The sequence below is a fragment of the Melospiza georgiana genome, chromosome 10 (assembly GCF_028018845.1).
Source record: "Melospiza georgiana isolate bMelGeo1 chromosome 10, bMelGeo1.pri, whole genome shotgun sequence".
Classification (NCBI taxonomy): domain Eukaryota; kingdom Metazoa; phylum Chordata; class Aves; order Passeriformes; family Passerellidae; genus Melospiza; species Melospiza georgiana.
In genome coordinates, this window is record NC_080439.1 from 12,110,971 (window position 1) to 12,134,528 (window position 23,558).

Sequence of the window (23,558 nt, forward strand, 5' to 3'; positions counted from 1 at the left end):
TCCAAAATGGAAAATGGCCTTCTCCAGCCAGCAGTGGAGCAGCAGAAGCTCATTCACAGGTGGCCAGGGCAGAGCACACTGTGTCCTTTGTGCTGGCTCTGACAAGTGAGCAGTGCCCACATGGCCTCATGCCTGCCAGCTGCTGCCATGTGCTGTACTGAGCTGTCAGCAAGGCCCAGCTGGCACTGCCCAGTGAGGGATGTGGTTCAGCCACACATCAAACCACCACAGGAAAGCATTAATTTGCCTCTTACCTTTTCTGCCCACTGCTCAGTAACAGCATGAAATATTATCAGGTCTTTACATCCTTCTTCTGTTGAGGCAGGAGTCCTTTAGCACAGCAAGGAGCAGTTTGCTTTTAACACCTGAGCACACACTACTTGCTTGGTCATATTTACATTATCCTCCATTCACTCAGGCAAACACTGCAAGTTGCTTGGCAGGTCTCATGGCAAAAGCTTTATGCAAGCAACAAGCAGTCACCCCCAGTCTCAGGCCCTGGGGACTTCTGTCACTCACCAGATTTGGGAGGGTCTACATCAGGACACAGCCTGTCCAGCAAGGTGGCAAGGTCATGGAGACCCAGCCAACAGGAAAGGGCAGACAACGCAATAGAAGAGAACTTGGGTACATGCAACATGGGCTAACAATTCAAAATGTTTCTAAAGCAGAAAAACAGAATAGAAAAAAATGTTTTACATCTTCAATAAAAGATACTCAGTTTGACAGGTAGTAGCTTCACACAAAACAGGACAAAAACTAAGGAGTGTTTCTGAGCAATCAAGTTCCTAAAGCACTGTAGGGGACAAAAGCAGGTATCTTTCCTGCAAGGAGGGTGGAGAAGGCAGATCTGAGTGACTTGGCTAAGGCACAACCTTTTCAGGAAACAAAGGCAAAGATCACCTTCTCCAGGAGAACTACATTAAACACTCTCTCCTGAGAATCTACTTTCCACTACAGAACACTGATTTAAAACACCATTGACCATATTAACTCAGGGTAATTACACTTCACCTTTACACATGGCAGGGAACTGTCTTCCCTCCAGTGATGTAATCAGGAACTTGAGAGCAGGCACTCCAGGGGAAGCAGGAGCTGAGGTGAGAGCTCTGCTGTCACTGAACCCTCTGCAAACTACCTGTACAGGACACACACAGAGGGTCACAAAGCCAAAACTGCCTTGGTTTGCTGTGGCTTTGCTCAGCAGTTGCTTTCATCTCTCCCTCCACATTTAAAGCCTGGAAAGTTCAGAATTACAAGACAGCAATCCCTTTTTATAGCATCAAGAGACCAGCATCATGTGTTATTCCTTCCACCACCTAAAACCAAAGCATGACTCGTCTTCGTGAGCCTTTCCAGTCCTATCATTACTCCCTGTGCTGAACAAGGAACGAAGAGCTCTGACCAAGGGCACAAACATTTTCTCAGTAGGGCAGCTGAGAAGTAAATCTCACTTTAATCTGACCCCAGGTAAGTAAAGTCTTTTTAGCATCAAATACTCAGGTACTCAATTAAAATCCGCTAACAGACAATTCTCTGACTTAGGGCAATGAGACAGATCATGACACACATACAGGTAGTAAAATCTCAAGTATATTTAAGGACAAATTAGCACCAAATTCTTAGGCAGTCATATAGAGCCAATTTTTTAAAATACCAGTGGGAAGTCACACGAAAACAACTGATACCAGCTCAGTGTAAAGGATATAAAAGCAACATTTTCCTTGCATGGTGTGCTGTGCTCTGCTCAAGCTGGGAAATAGGGAGTGGTTACAGATTCTACAGAATAGGACTGAGAATAGCAGAGAAGGAAGAGGGCAATAAAGATCATTCTACCTCATTTGTCAACACACTAAAGCATTTTGTCAAATCAACAAACAAGCCTTAAAGAGCAGGAGAAGAAAAAAAAAAAAAAAGAAAAAGAGCAATAGTGTCTCAAAATGTAACAAACATCACTCATTGAAATCCAACTGTTTAAAGATTTTACTCAGTTTTACCAGGGCTTGCTTTGATTGCAACAGCTATAAAATACATCCTTTATGGAAGGAAAAAACATTCCTGCACAGCTCCATCTGCTCCCATTGAAAGGATGTTTCAGCAGCAGTCAAATGTCTGGGCTGGATTCCAGATAACACCAACAGCCAGGTCTCTTTTGTTCACAGAAGGGATGAACTCCAGCCACCAGAGCCCACTCTCATCCCCTGCCAAGCCAATCCACTGCAGAGAGCTCCCAGGTGAGCTAGCGTTGCCCACTTATCTGTTTTTTTCCCCCTCAATCAAGGCCTGTGAGACAGTGCAGTCCCTGCCCTGAAAAGGCAAGATACTGGTGCCACAGCTAAGCCTCCAGGTGCTTGGTGATCCTGCGGATTTTCTCCTTCTTGTTCCTGTTCCCGTGTTTTTTCCAGGGCTTTCCCACCGCGTTGGCAGGGCTGGGTGCAGCCGCAGGCACGAGGCCGCTCCCCGGCCGGTAGCCCATGGCAGCCCGGACCCCTTTCATCAGGGCACGAACGTTCTCCTGGAAAAGGAGACACAACCCCAGTGACCAAGGAGCAGCTCCTCAACCACTGCAGCATGTCAGTGAAACCAGACACAGGCAAGCTCGAACGCAGCAGCCCCTGCTCCAGAGCTGCAGGGAGGTCAGGGCAGGCAGCCAAAGCTGCCAAGCTGTGCCGGGTCCCCAGCGTCTGCCGCTGACGTGACACCGTGTCCCAGCCAGCATCAGCTCCAGCACCAGGATGGATCCTCACAGCCTCTGCTCTCTGCACAATAAATTGTCTTCACAAATAAATCTGGCGCCCAGGAAAGCCACAGACCAAAATAAGTTGCTCAAGTCTGGAGCGTGGGCAGTGCTGACGGGGCTCACAGCTTGTGCCAGCACTTTGGGCAGACAGAGCAACAGTCTGGTAATCCCAAAAATGCTTTTCAGGTCACAGTTTTCTAAAATAGCTCACAGTTTTCTAAAATAGCTCACTTTTTTTTTTTTTTTTTTTGAAAAGAGCCTGAGTTCTTGTTTTCAAAATGCATGATTATCTTAGCTGTGCTAAATAAATGGTGTTCACATCCAGCTAACCACACAGATGGAACGTGCCATCTATGACCCATCCTGTCCACAGCCAAAAACCTCTTCTAATCCCTGTCAGGTACGCAGATCTGGTCAGTTATGGATTTCATATTTCACTGTAAGTCACTAATACACTTTTTCAGTAGTGGAGGCAAAACAGATGCCTGTTGGATCTGACAAGAATCATACAGGTTAAGAAAAATTCCCATTTTCTACCGAATTTTGAGATTTCTTGACTGGATTTTAAATCACTTTGTATGCTTTTCATCTGATTTCAGGTTCTGAGTCAAAACCTCAGTGTAATACTAAATTATCTTAAAAAAGCTTATCACAGCCTCTAAATACATCAGCTCAGGAAAGGAAAGTCACTTTGAAGGACCTGTTAGTTCAAAACCATGTTCTGGGTCAGTTGTCAAGTCATTCCTCCTTGTCTTTCTTCCCAGTCACCCTCCTGTTTGCTCAAGATTGATGTCTGATTCCTAACAACCAGGGTCACCCTGCTGACCTCTGAAAAATCATCTGTGCACACCTCATTAGCAATCTTTCTGTCACTGAGGACATCCTCAGTGATTTAGGAGATAATAAAAAGAACAGAGAGCTCTTGGGTAGAAATTGCATGCAGATCCCACAGCACTAAACACCATTAACACAACCCAGCACACCTCCATCCTCAAAGGTGGTTTTCCCCCTGTAACTACAGATGAGTGCTGCAGCAAAAATTTCTAGAATAATGTTTTCCAGAATTTACCTGATGGAAAAAAGTTTTGTCCACCACATTTTCAATTTGTTTTGCTTTGGTATTTTTCTCAGGCTTCACCTGTCCAGTTGCCTGCACAGTTGTACTGTCAGGGCATCTTTGATGTTGGTGCTGAAAATCATTTGGATCAATACCAGGAGGTGGGTGGCAATATAACAGCTTCCCCTGTGAAAGCAAGGGGACTCAATTGTTACAAAAGAAACTCAGAGAGGAAAGAAAACAACTCCAAACCTAAGAAGGGCCTGAAGTTTAGGGGCTCACACTAGCAGACTATCAGTACACTTTATTTCTTCTCCCAGACAATAACTGGCTTGACTCCTAAGATAAAGCACTGTTCCACCTCTACATCAAAGCACCATTTGCAGCTGCAGTGCCCAGCTGCAAACAACACAGAGCAAAACTCTCAGGAGCACCAGAGGATCCTATTAACAAATTATCAACAATAAGTTGCTGAGAGGTGCTAAAGAGGCATGCAGTATTACAACACTCACAGCAACAGTCCTTCGTGCCAAATATTGGTCCAGCTGTACATTATGGGTTCATTTCTTGAGTATCTGCTAGCTACTTTGGAGATATGATTATTTAGCTGGCACCATATTTTTAAGCAATCACCTTTCTAAGATTAGGCAGCTTGAGAAATTTAATTTATTCTTTTAAAACACAAAAGCAGCCCAATTTCAAGAGTCTTTTGATACATGGTGATTTTATCCAGAGAAACAGAATTGACTTTATTGTACTCCAGTGCAAACTTTAAATCACCTCTAAGAAGAGAAGAAAACCCAGATGTAGGAAGCACTTACATTAACATAATCTTTTAACACATATCGAGCTGATCTCGGCTGGTCTGGCTGTCCATGAGATGTCATAAAGCCCCTCATATCTAGAAGAGAAATCCAAAGTATATTCTTTGTAAGTACAAGAGAATGTTAATGTGTTCTCCTCTGCTGCCTAGCCACCCATTTGTATTCTTCCTCAAAAATACTCCCTTAGAAAGAGGCTTCTCTTGGGGAAAGCAGGGGAAAAAAAGGGAAGAACTTTGGTGACTAAAAGTACTGCAGAAGCATCTTGACCTGAAAGAAATTGTAAGAGCTGACATCTTCCTACTAGCAGAAAACTGCTAGGGTTTTATTTTTGTTTTGAAGAGAATGAGAATTCACTGCATTCTTCAAAGTCTAATTCAGACACAGATGCTAGGAGGTATCTGAAAGGGTAAGAGCACCACACTACAGACTGGCAGGGCATTTCACCAATATCTTCCACACTATCACTACATCTGTCAGATGAGACTGGCAAAGCACCACTCCAGCTCCCACAGGACATGAGGCATTAACAAAGACCATTCCTGAGAGGAGGGCAAGTCCTATCAAAGAGGTCCAATGCACAACAAACCCAAGCTGGGCCTAACTTTACCATGTTCTCCTAAGGCCATGTTCAGGACCATGCACACAGTGGAGGTGACAGGTTTTAAAAGGATCATCACTCACATCCATATGCTGTTAGCAGCTCTTCAGCTGTTGGCTTTCGATCTGGGTCCTCATCTTCCCTTGGCCTTATGATATTTATTCCATAGGTTGCTTCCAAAATGTTGCGTGGGATATGCTGGCAAACATAAGCTAGTGAAGGAAACTACTTGTGTAGCTGTAAATCACAAAGTGATCTTGCCCATGTCACTCTAAGAGCACACACAAAAGAATGACTTTTGGATTTTGTTGCAAACCAGAAAAATAACACAAGTCTGACAACACTAAGTTGAAATGAGATAGGGAAAGACCAACACAGCAGGGCTGTGTTATCCAGTATGTCCCACCTCCCTCAAAGCATGAGCACATGTGCTGCTGGCTGGAACATGGCATACTCCAGACCCAACCCCTACATGCACTCTTACAAACCCCATGCAAAGGATATTAGAGAAACAGGTGGAACATGGTCCCTCATCTGATCTATAGGCAGAATTCCAGAACAAATCATTTCTGCCTTGGTAGAGACGAAAGATGGCATCACCAGACCAGGGCAATCACAAAGGCACAGGCCAGGCTCCACATACAGGGTCTACATGACAAATAACCCATTAGTTCACTATGGCAACTCAGTGTCCAGGGAGGGGAAAAAAAAATAAATCAAATGCACAGATGAAACATGGATGCAAATGACAATAAGCACAAATTCTACTAACACAGACATCTGCCCTGCTGGTCCCAGCTAATGAATTAAACAGATCAGATGTAGAAGACAGCAACATTTTTCAAAGTTGCTAAATAAGGTGTCCAGATGGGGGCAGCAAGATCTTCAGTTCTCCAGTCTGATGGCAGAGGAGAAAGCACTCCAGAAACCTTTAAGTGTATTGGACCTTCTGAAAGAGCTAGGAGTTTGAAAAGCACAAATTCCACAATGGTCCCACTACAGCATTGGAGCTGCTACCTCAAAATCAAAGTTTGACCAATATGAAAATATCAGCAAAACTACATTTATTCACAGCAATGATGTTGACAAGGATAGTTTGAAGCCTTGGCCTTAAGCTACTTGGAGGAACACTCATGTAAAAAGGTTCTCACCTCATAACTGGTACTGGAAAAAAAGGGACAAGGTAACTAAATAAAATCAGGAGATGGAAAACATGCCCCATTGCACTGCAGCTCTCATGAGTGACTCAAAATCGAGCACAAGTTTAGAAGCAAGAACTAAAGTTTCAAAATTACACACATCAAGACCACCCCTCTCCAACCTACTCTGCTGGCCACAGTTCAGGCTGGCAGAGTTCTCAGTGAGTGCATGCAGCTGTAACTAGGTCATAATGAAGCTCTCTTCCACTGGTGAAAAAGAAATGCTAAAAAGACTGATGTTATTTGTTAGCAGTACCTGGAAGTGCTTTGTACGGCCTGGTGTAGCAGACACTGACACCTTCTTATTTCCAAGGATTGTGTTGATGGTTGAACTTTTGCCAACATTAGGGTAACCCACCTAGATGACAAAGAAGTGAAATGTTATTAGGCAGGGTGATACCAAAAGACTGACAGAGCTCTGACACAAAAGCTCTTTAATAAAATGTTCTAAAAAAAAAAAAACTAGGGCAAGCAGGGGGGCACGCTGAGCTCTAGGAGCTTCAGTATTAATCTTTGCACAAAACCCACAGTGGTTTGTGCTTGCCAGTTTTTATACCCTTATAGGAAGCCAGACTACAGGATGAATTTTTACCATGGAGGGAACATGGAATTAGAATTTAGATTAAGTTCCATTTAAGCACAAAGTCCAACTTACCAGCCCAACATTTACTTCCCCATCCTTCACCCTTGGTCCATTGTGCATAGTTTTGAATATCTCCAGCAGCTCATCTCTCTGTACCAGATGGCTGAAGTTCCTGACATTCCTGTTCTGCTCCTGCACTCTGTGCTGCACTGCAGCATCATCAGTCCTGCTTTCCATCCTCTGTGGACCAACAGCATTTATGCTGTCACCAGCTTCATCTTCAGAACAGGTTTGCCAGTCCTCCTCTTCATCATCTTCACAGTCTTCATATTCATCACTGCTGTTATCATCACTCCCCAGGGCCTGGGTTGCACTCTGCCAAGTGCTGCCTGTGGATGCTCTTTCTGCACTTCCTTGTGCTGTGCTGTCATCTTCCTGACTGGAGGCTCCATCCTCAGAACCGCTGGGGTGCTCCACTCCCCCCTCAGAGCCCAGGTCCTGTGGGAACAGCACTTCAGAGGTGAAATGCAAAGACAACCCCAAGCCTTGCTGCTGGCTCAGGGAGCTGTCATCAGCCACATCCCAAGAGCTGACAACCCAGTGCTTATCTATTCCCAGCTGCAGCCAGCACAGACCCAGTGTGAACTGGTCGCCTGCAGTACCTTTGATTCTCCACACAAGCGCTCACACTCTGCCAGAGCTGACCAGAACACCACCTTGACACCCTCCTTCTCAAAGAACTGTGCCCAAGCAGCACGCTGCTCCTCACTCAGCAAATCTGCTTTGTTGATCAGGATCATGTTCTCCTTGTCATTACTGACTTCCTTAACATAACTTTCCTAAAGAAAACAAGAGAAGGATCAGTTTGCACTCTGGTTTCGACTCCTTCCACCCCAAGAAAACACAAGATCACCAACACAAATTACTCCATGCAGCTCCACACGAGTGTAGCCAAGCTTACCATCCCTAGGTTGGTGGAAGTGCTGTTCAGCAGACAGCCACAAGAACAAATTGGAGCATGCAACTACCAAAATACAGCTTGCTGCTGGCCATGTGTGCAAACACCTCGTCTGCTTAGAGCTGTGACAAGATATTAATCAGCACCCTGCAGCAGAGCTCCTAAGATAACTATTTGAGCAATTTCATGTCTCCCTGATGCAGTGTTCTATAGCCTATCATTACAAACTTGTCACTTGAATAATTTTTGATCCTTTGGAATCCTCACCCACTTTTATTCCACTATGCTTTTACATAAGACAATTCCTTTAGGTGAGGACACTTCTAATGGGTAATGAGGAATAAAATAGGATCTGCAATGTAACATCTGCAGAAGAGCCTCTAAATCCACCACATTCTGTGTGAAATACCAAAAGAAAAAAAAATTCATGCCAGAATACTTTTATCAATTAATAAGATATCCACTCAAGCACAACAGCAAAACAGCTTCAAGGTGGCTGAATGCATTGAGCAAAAAATGTATCACACAAACCTTAAGACATAAAATGAAGACAACATTCAAGAAAGTGGTTTGCTTACCAGATCCTGACATCTAAACAGAAGGGGGTTTCTGGCATCTACTATCTGGACTACAATATCACTGCAAAAGTAAAGGAAAGCCCCATGAAGTACTCATTCTTACACTGCCCCAAAGAAAGCAGTAAGACACTGCAAATTATTGATTTTTAGGTTTTCCTTGGGATTTTAATAGTTTCAACTGTATTATCCTACTAAATCTCTTTACTGAACAACAGAGCATCTCAGCAGCCCACCTGCCCAACAGAGCCATGCTTGTGCTACAAGCCAGCACTGCCATACAGTGCTTCCTCCTCACTTGGCTCATTCTCCTGCACAATTGTACAGCCAGCAAGGGAGAAGAAAACATCTCAGTTTTGCCAACCCATCTACCCTTCAGAAATGCTCAGCAGGCAAGAACCACAGTAGTGGTACTCTATCTTTGAGAATGGTACTAAAAACTGTGGTAACACAACTTTGTTTCTGTCTATTCACATCCTCAACTGTGGCAGGGTGGTTACAGAGAGAAAGAAGAGGTGGTTTTCCTACACAGTGAGATATTTTGAAACATTGTTGTCCTCCTTGCATAGAACAAGATGTACAAAGCCTCCCACAAACGACATACAGATTTTAAGTGTTTGCTATTGGATATTTTCAAAAGTTCCTCTGTGCTCTTTTTGTCACAAAAAGCATAAAACAATGAAAAAATACCCTTAGACTTCAGTAAAATATGCTGTTCCCCCATGCAAGCAAGGCCTTGCAAGATGCTTCTAGGAAACACCTTCCAAGCCCAGAGACCAGGTTGCCACCACATACATGAGCAGGACTCATTAGTTCCACACACTAATTAAACGCAATGGCTTCAGGTCCCAAAGGCATTCATGCTTCTTTTGTCAAAAGGAGGGGAAAATTTAACTACAGCCTCTTCCACTACAACTTCTCCAGGCAAGTAATTTAAAATACTGCCAGGTATTATCACATGCTAATTCCATTTGTTTGACAGGGATTTCTGTCAAATCAGGACAACTTCAGAACACCACAGATCAAATGGAAGAATTTCAAGCTTCATTAGGCAGTTTGTTATGTGTTTAAAAAATAAAAACGGTAATCCCCCCAAGGGAATAATTTAATAAGCCCATGGGTACAAAGAGGACTGCACAGTTACAGACATTCAAAGATCAATATGAGGGAGAGCTGACACCACCATATTGGGATGGGATACAGAGAAGTTACTGAACCACACTGCTGGGAACTAGTTGGAAGCAAATACATGGAAAAAACTGATAACAGATCAAATTATCTGGAAAGGTTAAAGGACTGAGTGACTTTTCCATTCACTTCTGAGACAGCATCCTCACTCTACATGAAATAAAAAGCTGGGAGCAGAAAGGCATTAATGACATATTCCAGTCACCCCAAAACACCCTGTGCACTCACAGTGTACATCATGATACCCTAGAGTGGATGCTCCTGACCAGCACTCTCCCAGCCAAGGGCCCAGCAGCACTCAGTACAAAGGCCCTTCTGTGAAGGGACCAGCTCACCATGACCTCACTGGTGAAGTATTTTTCAATTTTAGGAAAGTGAAATGAGATGATCTTAAACCTAATTACTAGTGAAATTAAATGCCCCAGTCAGATTAATGTAGCAGATACCAGTCTTATTGTATTACAGCTCAGCAGAGCAAACAAAGCTATTCCTGTGGTATGACAGCCTGTTGTCTTCTGTGCACTGCTGCAACTTCTCTGTGTGGCAAAGACACAAGGACCAAGAGGCTCCTTCTTTCCCAACATTACTTAGTCCTTGTCTCCTGCTCCTGAACATCAGCTGCTGTAGTTTGGTTGGGAAGGAAGGGGTTAATCTTGGCAAGAGATCTCAAAGGCATTTTGTGACACAGACCTCCAACACAGAGGAAGGCCAAGAGACTCACAGTGAACCACTGCACATCACACTGTTGAGAGCTAGCAGACATCACAAAAACAAAATCACTGCAGTACTGATAATAAAACATTACTAACTTAATAATTTTTCCTGTGCTGAGACACTTGAAGCTTGTCTCAAAAGCAGCAATTCATGAAAATACATTCAGCATCCCTTTTTAAAAAGTGGATAGTAAAATACTTTACCTTCTTTCAATGACTCTCCAAAGCTGACGCCAAAATTCCAAGTTTCTTTCAAATGGGGTCAGAATTAACTTTTTCTCTTCCTCAAGGCTAAGGCAAAACAGAAAAAATAATGTCACATTTGGCCCGTGGCAGGCTGTAAGCTCACACCCAGTCCCTCCCTAGATCCAGAAGGCTTTAGTTTTGCACAGGGTAATCAAACCAAACCCATACAGAGGTACTATTTCTGATGTTTTTTCAAACAGATCAAGCCTTCAGGTACACTGCTGTCAGTGGCACTGGTTTAGTGGTGACACAATGGCTTCTGATCTTGTCAATGCAAAAGTGGTGAAAGATGGAAAGAACAAGAACTCATCAAGAGTCTGCCTGTGAAATTAGAGAGCCATGATAACAAGTGACAGAAGTTATCCCAAGTGCCAGCAGTTTTTTCTTAATTGAGTACCCCTTGGAAAAAAACCTGAAATTTGGGGATGGTACCTGAAATACCTCTATACAACCTTTAGCCTGGTGTTACCACCACCTGAACAACTTTACTCAGGGTAAGCATGGGCTTGCAGGGTGTGAACAGATACCAGCCAAGTCTCCAAGCCAGCAGATGCAGTGCCAGACCAGCACAGGCTGCTGGATGCAGCAGGCTGGCAGCGTGGCCTTCTATTCAGAGCAGCACTATTGCTCCAAAAAGACACATCCAGTAACCCTCTACTTCACAGGTGAATTAAGAACATCAAATGCCATCCTGAATTCATTTAAAAGAACATGCACACACAAGACAGCTTTGCAGAGCTGAGCACAAAGACATGGTGGACTGTGGCTGGGATGTCAGCCTTCCAGGACAAGTACAGAGAGCTGAGTAGATGTTACTTTTGTTGGTCCAACAAGGATAAGTACAACTCACTGTTTCCCGTGTCACTAAATGCCACCAGCTACTTACCCAGCCACAAGCAGCATACTCACTGGGCAAGCTGTCGCCTCCACTCAAGAAAGCTCTCTCTCTCTGCTTGCTTCAAGTCCTCAGCACTGGTTGTCCTATCCCAGTGTGGCCTATAACAAGCACATTTTGGAGTGAGTGGTCAGAAATAGCAGTCAGTGCAGCTACATTACTTTAGTAAACAGAACATAAAAACCACACATTTGGTTATGTTGAAGTAATGCTTCAGATGTGCACGCATCTGTTTTCAGCAGCTTTAAGTACACCTTCTTTCCTTGTTCCTTCCAAACTCCATTAGCAGAGAGCATGTACACCAGATACCATAAAGCTGTTTTCTTGAGCTAAGTTTTGTAGGGTTGTTAGGATGGGGCTCAATCTCTCTGTTCACCATTCACAAAGCTCTGAAAGAGCTTACCAGGCAGCCTGGATGCACCTGCCTCAGCAGTGCCAAGCTCTGGGAAGGAAACCCACACCATCAGGCAGAGTGGCTGGCACTGGCAGCACTCACATGGCAGACTGGCACTGTACTGTAGGTTACAACCTGCTCATGTGTTAGTTAGTGGCTTCTCCAAAAGCAGGGTATTGCCAACCTGAGGGCCGTCGTCAGACTTGCAGCCCAGAGGGATCAGCCCCGGAGCCCCAGTGAGGCAAGGGGCGCCCAGGCAGCCCTGCAGGACTCACCTCCGTGGGATGCGCAGGAACTCCTGGTTCTCCTGCTGCAGCTGCCGAACGCGCTGGGCCTCCTGCGCTGAGAGCAGGCCCGTGCAGCTCTGGGCAGACACGATCTGGGCATTCAGACGCTCTAAAGGACAGACAGTCATCCAAAGCCACCTGTCCCCAGTGCTGCTAGCCCTGCCACCCATCCTGTCCCTGCTGACCCCAGCCCTGGCTCACGGCCTCACAAACTACCCCAGTTCCCCGGGCCAGACCCACTGCCAGCTCCCACTGGCACCCACTCAGCCCAGAACCTGGGTGCCGCCCTGCCCCGGGGTCCCCTCCTCGGCCCCAGATCTGCCCCAGGCCCGTCCCAGCTGCTCACCGGCCACGAAGCGGGTGCCGGCCAGCTCGGCCGTGGCCAGGAACTCCTCCAGCGGGCTCTGCTCGGGCGCCGACCGCAGCTCCGGGCCGCGCTCGGCCACCACCTCGCTGGCGTGGAGCTGCGGGGACAGGACACCGCCGTCAGCCCGGGCCGCCCCGGCCACCCCGACCTCTCTCCCGCCGCCCCGGCCCCCCGGCGTACCCATGAGGAGGCGCCGCGCCGCTCCAGCCCGCGCTGCCGCTGCAGGGAGCGCCCGAGCCCATCGCTCCGCTTCTTGCCCATGTGCCGCCGCCGCCGCCCCGCCGACGGAAGGGGCGGGGGGACCGCCGCGTTCTACCGCCCCTTCCGCCCCCTTCCACCGCCCCTTCCGCCGCCCCTTCCGCCGCCCGGAGCCTCCGCCGCGTGCCCGGCGTCCGCCACCAGGCGGTGCCACCGCACCGGCACCGGCCCTCGCCGCCCCGCCAGGGCCGTAGGACACAGCCTGAACCTGCCCTAGGGGAGGTTTAGGTTGGACATTAGGAAGAATTTCTTAACTGAAAGGGTGATTAGGCGTTGGAGTGGACTGCGCAGTGTGTTGGTAGAGTCACCGTCCCTGGAGTGGCTTAAGAATGTGGCACTTAGTGCCATGGTCTAGTTGATATGGTGTTGGACTCGATATCAGAGGTCTTTTTCCAACCCAATTGGTTCTATGATCATCCATCCATCCATCCATCCATCCATCCATCCATCCATCCATCCATCCATCCATCCATCCATCCATCCATCTTTCTATCCCTCGCATCCTATAGTGCTCAGTATGGACACACATCTCTCTGGGTCTCCCCTGCTCAGGCTCAGCTGTAACCCCCTCCCTCCCATAGCAGCCACCAGCCCCACCAGTAATGAGCCTGGGGGCACGGTTCACTCGCACCCCAAGGTCGGTGCTGCAGCTGGAGGCCCTGGCACTGGGGTGGCACGCAGGGCTGCCAGCCCCAGCCGAGCCTGTGGCAGTGCCACCAGCAGTGGGGCCAGTTTCTCTTGCTGGTTCGGCCTGGTGCAGATGTTATCAAACCACATCGTGCAAAACCCTGCCCAGCAGCCAGCCATGGGGCAGGGGTTTGTGTCTGCCTCTGGGGAAAGCCACGAGCTCCTGTGGCTGAAGCTGACCCTGCGCCCTGTAACACAGCCAGGCCAGTGCAGGTTTCCCTTCCCTAGTGTCCACCATCCAAATACAGCAAACACTGCATGTGAGGAATGATGATGGCAAAGTGGGATCCTGGATGCAGATGTGAGAAGTACACTATGAGGTTCCTGGCAAAATCTAGACAGAGTCTGGGCATCTTTGCCAGATCGAGGAAATTGCATGGCCAGCCAGGGAATCACTGAATGGATTTTGGCAGCAGCCATTGTGACTGGTCTGGGTCAAGATGGGAGAGCAGGTTAAATTAATAAACAACTTGACCTGTACTTGCTCACTGAACTGAATTATGAAGCATTTCTCCTTTATGGTTGTTGGGTTAAGGCCAGACAATTTTCACTACAATTCTGTAATATGTATCAGTTGTAACTGGAGAATAACCTGTCTAATTCCTGGAAATCAGAAGCAGAAAAAGCTTAACTTCAGGAGTTTGTCACCAATAGCATGGCAGTATGCACAACCCCCAGGCAGGAGCAGTCTTTTCTCTCTTCTCTATTCTCTTTTCTTTATTTTTTTCTTTTCTCTTTCTCCATGATAAACGCCCATTAGGAAGACACAACTTTTATTTTCTTCTTTTCAAAGCCAGTAACTGCATGGCATAAATTTCCCAAGGACGTCTGATCCTTTGCCATGCTCATCCCAGGCTCTGCCGCCACCACCAGCCTGGTCTGGCCCCTCCTTTGCTTCCTAAAGGCAAATAAGAGAGATGAAAGGGGACTCAGCAGTCGCCTTTTCATTTAGGTGAGGTGCTTCAATGGAAGGCTGGTGGGCTGCAGACAGCAGGCAGACATTTAGTAAAATAATTTCTAATTGAGTAATCTTTAATAAAACCATCTCAAGTCTTTATGTGGGCACTGAAGCAGTAATATAAGTGCTCATTATTGTCTTTCTTTTGTACTTCAGTTAAAAGTTACCTTCCCTCTACAATGCATAATCACCAGCCAGAGCAGCCAGCCAGCCTGGCTGATCCCCACGCCTCAGGTCTGGCAGCACTTCTAACCCCACAGCTGAGGCACGTGCAGTGCCATTCCCAGGCTGCCTAACCACAGGCAAAATGCTCTAATAATCCCATTGGCACGGCCCTGGCAGCACAGCCCCAGCACCACCAGGGTCTGGAGACTGTCAGTACAGAGTGCAGAGGTCAGTGGATCTCCATGGGACACTTGCACCTCTGTTCAGTGGCATGAACTGGAAACAAGGACAGGCAGAAGTGCTGGTGCAGTGGGAAAAGGAGGCCTGCTCCACCACCTGCAACCCATCCTGGGGCAGGGAGGTTTGAGGATAACCTGAAGAACAAAGACCTCTGCATTTAGATTGGGATGTTTTTCCCCAACATTGCCCTTTTCCCCCCACCTTTCCCCATTTCTAGACTGAAATGCTTCAGGGAACAGTTAATTGCAGGTATTTTCTACTACCTTTGTGGGACCTACTTAAGCAATGCCCAAATTGCCCTCATTGTTGCAACAGATACATTTCTGGGCACTTCATAAGCACCAAGGAATTATTTCTGTCTGGTGATGCCAGCAGCACTGCAAAGACTGCTTTGAGCAGAGCAGTGCTGAAGGAGAAATAGACTGGGTCATCCAAGTGACAAAAGCATCAGAGCTGGAGTAGTAATTGCCTATTTCTAATTGCCATGTTTCTCATCCCTCTCCCAGTGCTCTGCTGTGCCTATCTGAGCAAGACAGGCTGCTGCTGGTCTCACCTGAACCCGACAGCCTGCTGCTCCTAGAAGACATTTATGCTTGCATTTCACACAGTGAAAAGGGAAACTGAGGTACAGATGCAGTCACAAGAGCTGCACAGAGGCAGCTTGGCACCAGACTGTACGTGCCAAGAGCACAGCCAGGCAAGGAGAGCTTGGAGGAGAGGGGCACGCTGCTGTCAAGTGTGATAAAACTGTTGATTTGCAGCCCATTCCCATATGATGGAGTAGCTACCACTGCATGCAAAATGAACACAATTTTTGCTGTGGAGCTTTGTTTGTACAACTCATCTCTTTGACAGAGATGGGATGGACTGAGGTGTTGTCCTGGGAGAGAAAGCACCTCTGTGCATCACAAAACTTCTCACCACTCCTTTGAAAAGCACTGAGTGCCCAGCACTGTTGGCTCTTTGGAAAGTGGCCTCAGCTTTGGGAATTCTCACAAAACCATTGCATAGACAAAGTAAAATCTGCTGTCCTTCTGGCACATTGTAATCATTGTCTTGGGCTTCTCTCCCAACTTCTTCTGCCTTGGAGCCAAACCACTGCTCCAGTTTTTGATGCATATCCTGAAAATTATTTAGCAGCAGCAGCTCTTTTTCAAAAGCTTGTGATAACAGTGCGTTTTTGCCTAAAGGAAACATCGTTCTTTCTGGATGCAATTTTTCCTCCATGTTCCTTTAAGGCAGCACTGGGAGATCTCAGGACTGTGTCCCTAAAATATTCATGTGATGGCTATTCATTATTCATGTAGGTTCACAATGCTCAATTCAGCAGCGCTGCCAGCCTCAGCCTGACAAGCAGACCCATTAAGAAACCCTCCCCACAGCAGCCCTGAAAGAACACCAAGACAATTTTGCTCTGTGCACAACTGCAGCTGCTTGAGCCCTCTTCTTTCCAGCTGTACTCAGAAATGGACAGGTACTGTAGAAGAGTGGGAGCTTGTTCCACAAGATTCCTATCTCTTGGTGAAGGTCTTGCTCCTCTTTAGAAAGAGCAGCATGCTGAGGAAACTCTGAAGCAGGGCTGCCTGGCCAATGTTGAGCCCTGAAAAGGCACCAACCCCACTGAGGCCCTCGTGTGAGATTTTAGACTCCGTTTCTTCCACCAGCCCTATGAAGATAAAATCACCTCCTTGCCTGGCAGGGTGGGGGCAAGTTAATTAGAGAGAACTGTCTGCCTCTTTGAAGGCACAAAGCACCAGATGGGAAACCCATGGGATTTCTCCAGCTCCCATTGTGTCAGGTCTCACCACACTGCCCACTGCTGCCCCTCACCATGGTGGCAGCCCCCAGGAAGGAGCACTGAGCGGAGGTTGCTGCCCAGCACCACCTCTGTGCCCCAGCCTGGCACCACGGTATGAGGACGGATGTCCAGCACCAGCCCAGCCAGCAAGCTGCCCCTGAGGGTGCCTGACACCCAAGGGAGGGCTCTGCTCCGTTGGACACCGGCTGCCCTGCTAATTATAGCAGGCAGTGCAGGAAGCGCCGGGGCGGCCTGTGCAGGAAGCGGGGTGTGCCGCTCTCGGCGGCTGAAAAACAACCGCAGCAGAGGTGTGCCTGCACCACCATGGCCCGCCGAGCAGCACAGCCCCTGATCCAGGGTACTGCCGCTCTTTGGCACCCTGAGCAGCGCTGGCATCACCCGTGGTGCCCCAAGGGGATCCAGGCCTGCCTATGCATAGATCTCCCAGTTTTCATGTGGCCCCTGCATCACCTGTGCTCCCAGCCCCGAGCCCCCAAGCCCTGCCAGGGCACATCCGCTCCAAGATGGGATGCTGCCCGCTTTCAGAGAGGCTGGAGGGCAGCAGAGGTGGCATGTGGCACCCATTAAAGGCTGTTAAGGGTCCTTCCCCCTGAGCAGGTCATGCTGTCCCCTGCCCTGCTAACTTGTCCCCGCTGTCCCCACTCCTGGTGACAGGCAGCCATCCGCAGGCAGCCATCTGCACAGTTATCCTGCTGCTGGCCAGACCTGGCTGATGCTGGTAGGTCTGGGGACCATGGCGCCCTGTCTGTCACCACTGATGGCCTTTGAGGCTCAGGAGCCGCTCAGTCTTTCCACTTCATGGAAAAACCTGACAGTTCAGCATTTCCTTTGTCCCCGTTTGGAACAAAGAGTCAAAACTTTGACATGTTGCATAGTTATAGAGACACTGAAATACTTTGTTTTGGAACATACTGAGATGCCAGTTTGCAGTGTTTCACTTTGACTGTGTCACTTCAGCTGCTGCGACACAAGAAGTTCTATTGCTACCCGGGGGGAGAAAACCTGACACATTTTCATACACTGACAAAATCAGTACATTCCCATGAATTATTTTGATCTTGTCATAACAACTTTCCCCAGCACCTTTTCCCACCATTCTCCCCAACCAGAGATCCACATCAGCTCCAATTCGCGCTGCTGGGCACAAAAGCCATCCCTGAAGTGGGGTTGCTCCCTGCAGGGTTTCTCAAGGGTCAGACAGACCCTTGCATCTCTCCACACTGCACAGGGCAGCCAGCATGGGCAGCCTGGCAGCTCTCTCCAGCAGAGGTATTGGACAGCTGCCTGCCTGGCTGTGCCTCAGGGACACCGTGCACCCCAGAACCTGCAGGCCCATGGTGGCGTGTGACCACGGGCTCCAGTGCAGACTGCAGTGCCAGGGCAGGAGAGGGACGGAGTGTGGCAGGGAGTGGGGTCTGCGTGGGCCAAGTGCAGCACTCACTGTGCTGCCGGCTCTGCGCCCCAGGGCAGAGATGGTATCTTACAGATTTTCCCACGCCTTGCTCTGCATTTCCATGCGTGCACGAAGGCAGGTGATGCTCGGTAGCTGTTGGAGTATTGCATAAACAGCAGGCTGCTGCACTCCCCTGGGGCTACAGCGCCGTGCAGATAAGCCCCCAGCATGCAAGCCCTACACATCACGGTGCTTGCAGGCCAGCAGGGAGCCTCGTGCTCCTTGGCAAGCAGGCAGCACGCCCTGGCCACACAGGGCAGGCTCCCCTCTCACTGTGCCTCAGCTTCTCCTCCCGGCAATGAAATACAGACATCCAACACCACAGGAACAGCCTCCAGCATGGAGCAGGTGTCCCGGACTTAACTGGTCTGCTCCCTGCTGCCAGACTTCACCCAAAGGCACAGCTCCTCAGGCCAGCACAGAACTCAGAGCATTTTATGTTGGAATGGCTGTCACAGACCACCATGATTTGTAACTTGCTCTATCAGCTGCTGAAGCATGTGGCAATCATCCGTGCCCAGAAGTGAAGCAGCTGCCACATAGCAGGAAGGAGTTGGTCCTCAATTGACTGGGCCCATTAACGAAGCACAGAAAGCTACAATGGTCTGGCACACAGACTGGCAAGCAAGCATGGTGAGGAACTGAGCTGAGACAGATTCCATTCTCGAGGACTGTGACCTTAAGACACCTTACTTGCTGCTACACTTCAAATGGTACAGAGGCAGGTATTCTGGGGTCCTGCTGCTTCCCAGCCACCACCTGGAGACCCTAGAGGGTGTCTGAGATGTGATAAATAAATCTCTAGAACCTGAGAATGCAATGCAGAAATGGCAATGCTGCTGCCTTGGGACTGGGGAGGCCATGAGGAGGGCAAAGGGCTCAGATCTCCTCCTCACCTTACACACCACTGGGGTTTGCAGACAAATATGCCCAAGGGCTGCTGGAGAGCCATGGGGCTCAGAAGCCTGCATGAGCCATGCTGTGAAAATGTGAAGTCTCTGTTCCTGAACACAGATCACTTTAATCAGGACGGCAGAGCCCAGCATGACTCTGCAAACAGCTCTGTGGGCATCATTATCAGAAGTGTCTGCGTACCAGCACCAGCCCCCCCAGCTCTAACATCCCTCCAGAAGCAGCACTGCAGGATTGTATGTGGGTGTCCTTGATTGCTCCATCCCACCTGGAGCAAACACCTGCCTGCTGAGCCACCAGCCAAAGGCTCAGAACAGGTTCCTCTGCCCAGAGCTGGAGGCAGGCAGGTTTTGGCAAAGCAACTCCCTCGTATGGAGAGACTGGCATGCCCACACACCTCTGAGGAGCAGACAGGGCTGCTCTCTCTTGGCCCTGCAGCTCACAGGCACTGCTTGGAGTGAGGACAGGGCAGGCGTTGGTCTGAGGAGCTGTGGCTCAGCAGGACACCTTGAGGGAGGAGGCAGATCTTCGGGAGTGCCACACCATGCGTGGGTGTCAGATGTCAACCCAAGCCATTGGATTTATTTTATGTGCACAGCAGCATCTTCTGTTTTCACCTTGCAAGACAAAGAAGACAAAAGTACATTGAATGCTACTTGGAGATGAATCAGCTGAACAAATCAGTCTTTCTCTCTGTGCCATGCAGTGGGATGGTCCTGCAGGCTGGCAGGAGCTGTCTGCCACATGCTGCAGCACAGCCCACAGCCCCTCCTGCCCCCCAACACCTACAGCACCATGGGGGCTCCCCAAGAGTGGTTGACACCCAGCCTGAATCAGGACTCAGAGCAGAAACCCGCAGCTGCTGCTGGGCACTGCAGTCAGGGCAGACCTCAGCCCCTCACCTGCCCTCCTGTGAGGGGCATTTTGGAAAGATAAGCGAATGGGCTTAATAGTTTGATGCTGGTCACTGTGGTTACTTGCAATTCCCAAATAATCTGCTAGATGGCATTATGTAATAATAGTAATAATAATAGTAATAACATACTGGTTTAATTGATTCAAACTCTAGAAATTACTCGTGTAATAATTTATGCAGGTGCTTACATATTTTACTCCAGGAGTAGGTACTGCCCTCCTTTTGTCGAGCATTTATCCAAACCCCGATGAAGTGCCATTATCTGCAATGCTGGAATTTCTATTCTTTTTGGCAAGGATCTGACACATGACACAAGAAGCTATAGTAACAACACAGAGACCAACTTTCTCATTATGTCTGTGAGTGTACCCAGCAACCCCAACAAGAAATTACAAGACAGCTTCTTGTTCTTCAGCTGCTGCACACAAATAAAGAGCAAAGGATTACTCATACATAATAACTAGTATTTGCTGCAGGCCCTTCAGGTCTCAGAGCCGGACTAACCAAACCGAAGGAAAGATCATGTTGCAAGAGCGGGATTTGTCCATGGCACACCCTGGTCGTGCAGGCAGCTGAGGTTGGGGCCGTAAGATCTCCCGGAGCCTGGGGTCCGGCAGCGGTCCAGGGATTTTTACCAGTTTAAGGGGATTTGGGGCAGACGATCCCCCGCGGTGCCCTCTCCATTCTCCCGTGCTGACGGAAGCTGCCGGAGAGCGCTGTGGCGCCCACCCTCCGTACGTGGCCGTAGCGAGCGCGGCGGGGCGGCACGGGGCCCACGGGGGTCCCGCTCTCCCGGTCCCGCGGCGGCACCGGCGGCCGTCCCCCGCTGGAGGCCGCGCTCCGCTGCGAGCGGGGAGGGGACAGGGGCCGTCCGGCCGGGCTGGCACCGCCCCGTGCCCGCCCCGCGGCGCGGCGGGGCCGGGGCTGGGGCTGGGGCCGGGGCCGGGGCGCCGCGGCGGGCGGCGCAGAGCGGCGGCGGCGGGCGGGCGGCGAGCAGCGAGCCGCCGGCTCGGCGGGCCCGGGCAGCGGGCGCTCCGCCCTCGGTGCGCGGGGCCTCCCCTCTCCGCGCCCGCGGAGCGCGGCGCCCGCCTATATCTACGGCCGCGGCGGCCCGGCGCCCGCAAGGATGTGAGGCGGGCGGGCAGCCCAGCCGCCGCCGCCGTGGCATGCCCCCCCGCGCCCGGAGCCGTCGGCGCGGCGCCTAGCCGCGGCTCCGCGGGGCCATGCTGCCCTGGAAGCGGAGCAAGGTGGAGCTGGCGGCGGGCGAGGCGCGGCGGCAGAGCAAGCCCAAGGGGTACGCGGTGAGCGTGCACTACTCGGCCCTCACCTCGCTGGCCCGCGCCTGCCCCGAGAGCGCCCTGCACCGCGTGGGCAGCATGTTCCGCTCCAAGCGGCGGAAATTTCGCGTTACCAGCGAAGACCCCACGTACACTGTGCTCTACCTGGGCAACGCCACCACCATCCAGTCCAAAGGTGAGGGCTGCACCGACCTGGCCGTCTGCAAGATTTGGAGCAAGAGCGAGGCGGGCCGGCAGGGCACCAAGATGAAGCTGACCATCAGCGCGCAGGGCATCCGCATGGCCCACGCCGAGGACAAGGGGCTGCGCCGGCCCGGCCACCTCTACCTGCTGCACCGGGTCACCTACTGCGTGGCCGACCCGCGCCTGCCCCGTGTTTTCGCCTGGATCTACCGCCACGAGCTGAAACACAAGGCGGTGATGCTGCGCTGCCACGCCGTGCTGGTCTCCAAGCCCGAGAAGGCGAAGGCCATGGCCCTGTTGCTGTACCAGACTTCGGCCACGGCACTGGCCGAGTTCCGCCGGCTGAAGAAGCGGGACGACGCGCGGCACCAGCAGCAGCAGCTGGTGGGCGAGCAGAGCATCCCGCTGGTGCCGCTGCGCAAGCTGCTCAATGGGCAGTGCTGCTACAAGCCGCCGGTAGAGCGGAGCCGCAGCGCGCCCAAGCTGGGCTCCATCACGGAGGACCTACTGGGCGAGGAGCAGGAAGAGCGGGCCATGCACTGCGATTGCGAAGACATCCTGGAGGCGCTGGGCGAGCCCGAGGGCGAGCTGCTGCGCCCCAGCACCGGCCGCGGCGAGAGCCCAGAGCTGGGCCAGCTCCTCCGCGACCTGGGCGAGCTCAGCCTGGGCAACGATCTGCGCTCGCTGCGCGCCGACCTGCGCGTCCGCCGCCTGCTTTCTGGGGAAAGCACGGGCAGCGAGTCCTCCCTGGAGAGCGGCGGCACGGACGGGGCCGCCCCGCCCGGCAGCGACGCCGAGCAGCCGCCCCCCGGCGACCCCGAGACCGGCTGAGCACTCGAGCCCGTACGGGCGTGCGCGGTGCCGCCGGGGCGCACCGGGTTCCCTCCGGGAATGCACGGTCCCGCAGGGGCGCACCGAGTTCCTTCTGACCCCTCCGGGAGTTCCCGGTCCCTGCCGGGAGTGCACGGCCCCAGCGGGGCGCACCGGGTTCCCTCCGGGAGTGCACGGTCCCTTCCGGGCGTGAGCGGCGCCGCAGGGGCGCACCGGGTTCCCTCCGGGAATGAGCGGCCCCGCCGGGGCGCACCGGGTTCCTTCCGGCCTCTCCTGGAATGCACGGTCCCTTCCGGGCGTGCACGGCCCCAGCGGGGCGCACCGGAACCCTCCGGCCCCGCCGAAGCCCCTCGGGGAGTTCGCGGTCCCCCCGGTTCCCCGCGGTGCCCCCGCGTCCCGCAGAGCATCCCGGGGAGCGGCCGCCCCTCCCGTGCCGGTGGCCGCGGGAGCCGGACCCCAACTCGCTGCGGCCCGAGGAGGGGAGGCGGCCGCGGGCTGTTTACCTCCGGCTCAGCCCTTGAAGATCTGCCAAATTCCTGGAATAGCTTTCCCCGGGGAGGGCGGCGGGAGGGAGGTGTTGCGCCTTGTTTACAGTCAGAAATCTCATATCCGAGAGGCCCCCCCCCGCCGTTTTCTCCATTAAAGTCACTCCATCGTGCTGTCGTGTCTAAGAGGTTTGCACTGTTGTGAAGTTGGGGTTTTTTTTTTTTTGTTTTTTTTTTTTTTTTTTTTTTTATTGTTTTTAAGTTAGACTTTTTTTTTTTGGGCCCCGGTCCTGTCCCCGGTCTCAATGCTCTAGATCTTTTGCTGTGCAAAAGAAGACTACTTGTGGCTGTTCACCTGTACATAGGGAAATGTATGCAAATACATTTTGTTATTTTTAAGAACACCACCATTGCGATCTCCTCTGTTTGCACATATGTGAAGAAAATAAAGATGATGGTAACTTAAATGGGGTCACTGTGGCAATTTGGCCTCTGTGTGTGGATTCCTGTAAGGAGCTGGGTGGGGGAGGGATCCCTTGGGAAGTGTTGTAGGTGCAGGAGAGCGCTGCACAAAAAAAAGTTGTTACAAGCATAAAACGTGATTCCCAAGCTCGCTGGAAATGTTACACTGCAGGGAAACACACTGGGTACTTAAGGACTCTTAAAAGACACAGGGATGAGGTTTCCTCTCATTAGCCTCTAACGATGGGCAGGAAAGTGCGACAAACC

General features: G+C 50.7%; 2 protein-coding genes across 2 annotated transcripts; one reads left to right on the forward strand and one right to left on the reverse strand.

Moving 5' to 3' along the window:
- Positions 1-1,575: 1,575 nt before the first annotated feature.
- On the reverse strand, positions 1,576-12,890 carry LSG1 (large 60S subunit nuclear export GTPase 1). Its single transcript, XM_058031339.1, has 14 exons — positions 12,805-12,890; positions 12,604-12,721; positions 12,246-12,366; positions 11,591-11,677; positions 10,640-10,726; positions 8,538-8,598; positions 7,664-7,840; positions 7,074-7,499; positions 6,675-6,776; positions 5,724-5,867; positions 5,303-5,426; positions 4,619-4,698; positions 3,810-3,983; positions 1,576-2,515 (listed from the first exon to the last, which is right to left on the reverse strand). Exons 1-14 carry the CDS (start codon positions 12,883-12,885, stop codon positions 2,336-2,338), a joined length of 1,962 nt encoding a protein of 653 aa, XP_057887322.1. The 5' UTR covers positions 12,886-12,890; the 3' UTR covers positions 1,576-2,335.
- Positions 12,891-21,216: 8,326 nt separating this feature from the next.
- Positions 21,217-23,301, forward strand: FAM43A (family with sequence similarity 43 member A). Its single transcript, XM_058031338.1, has one exon. The coding sequence runs from the start codon at positions 21,256-21,258 to the stop codon at positions 22,342-22,344; it is 1,089 nt and encodes a 362-aa protein (XP_057887321.1). The 5' UTR covers positions 21,217-21,255; the 3' UTR covers positions 22,345-23,301.
- The last annotated feature ends 257 nt before the right edge of the window (positions 23,302-23,558 follow it).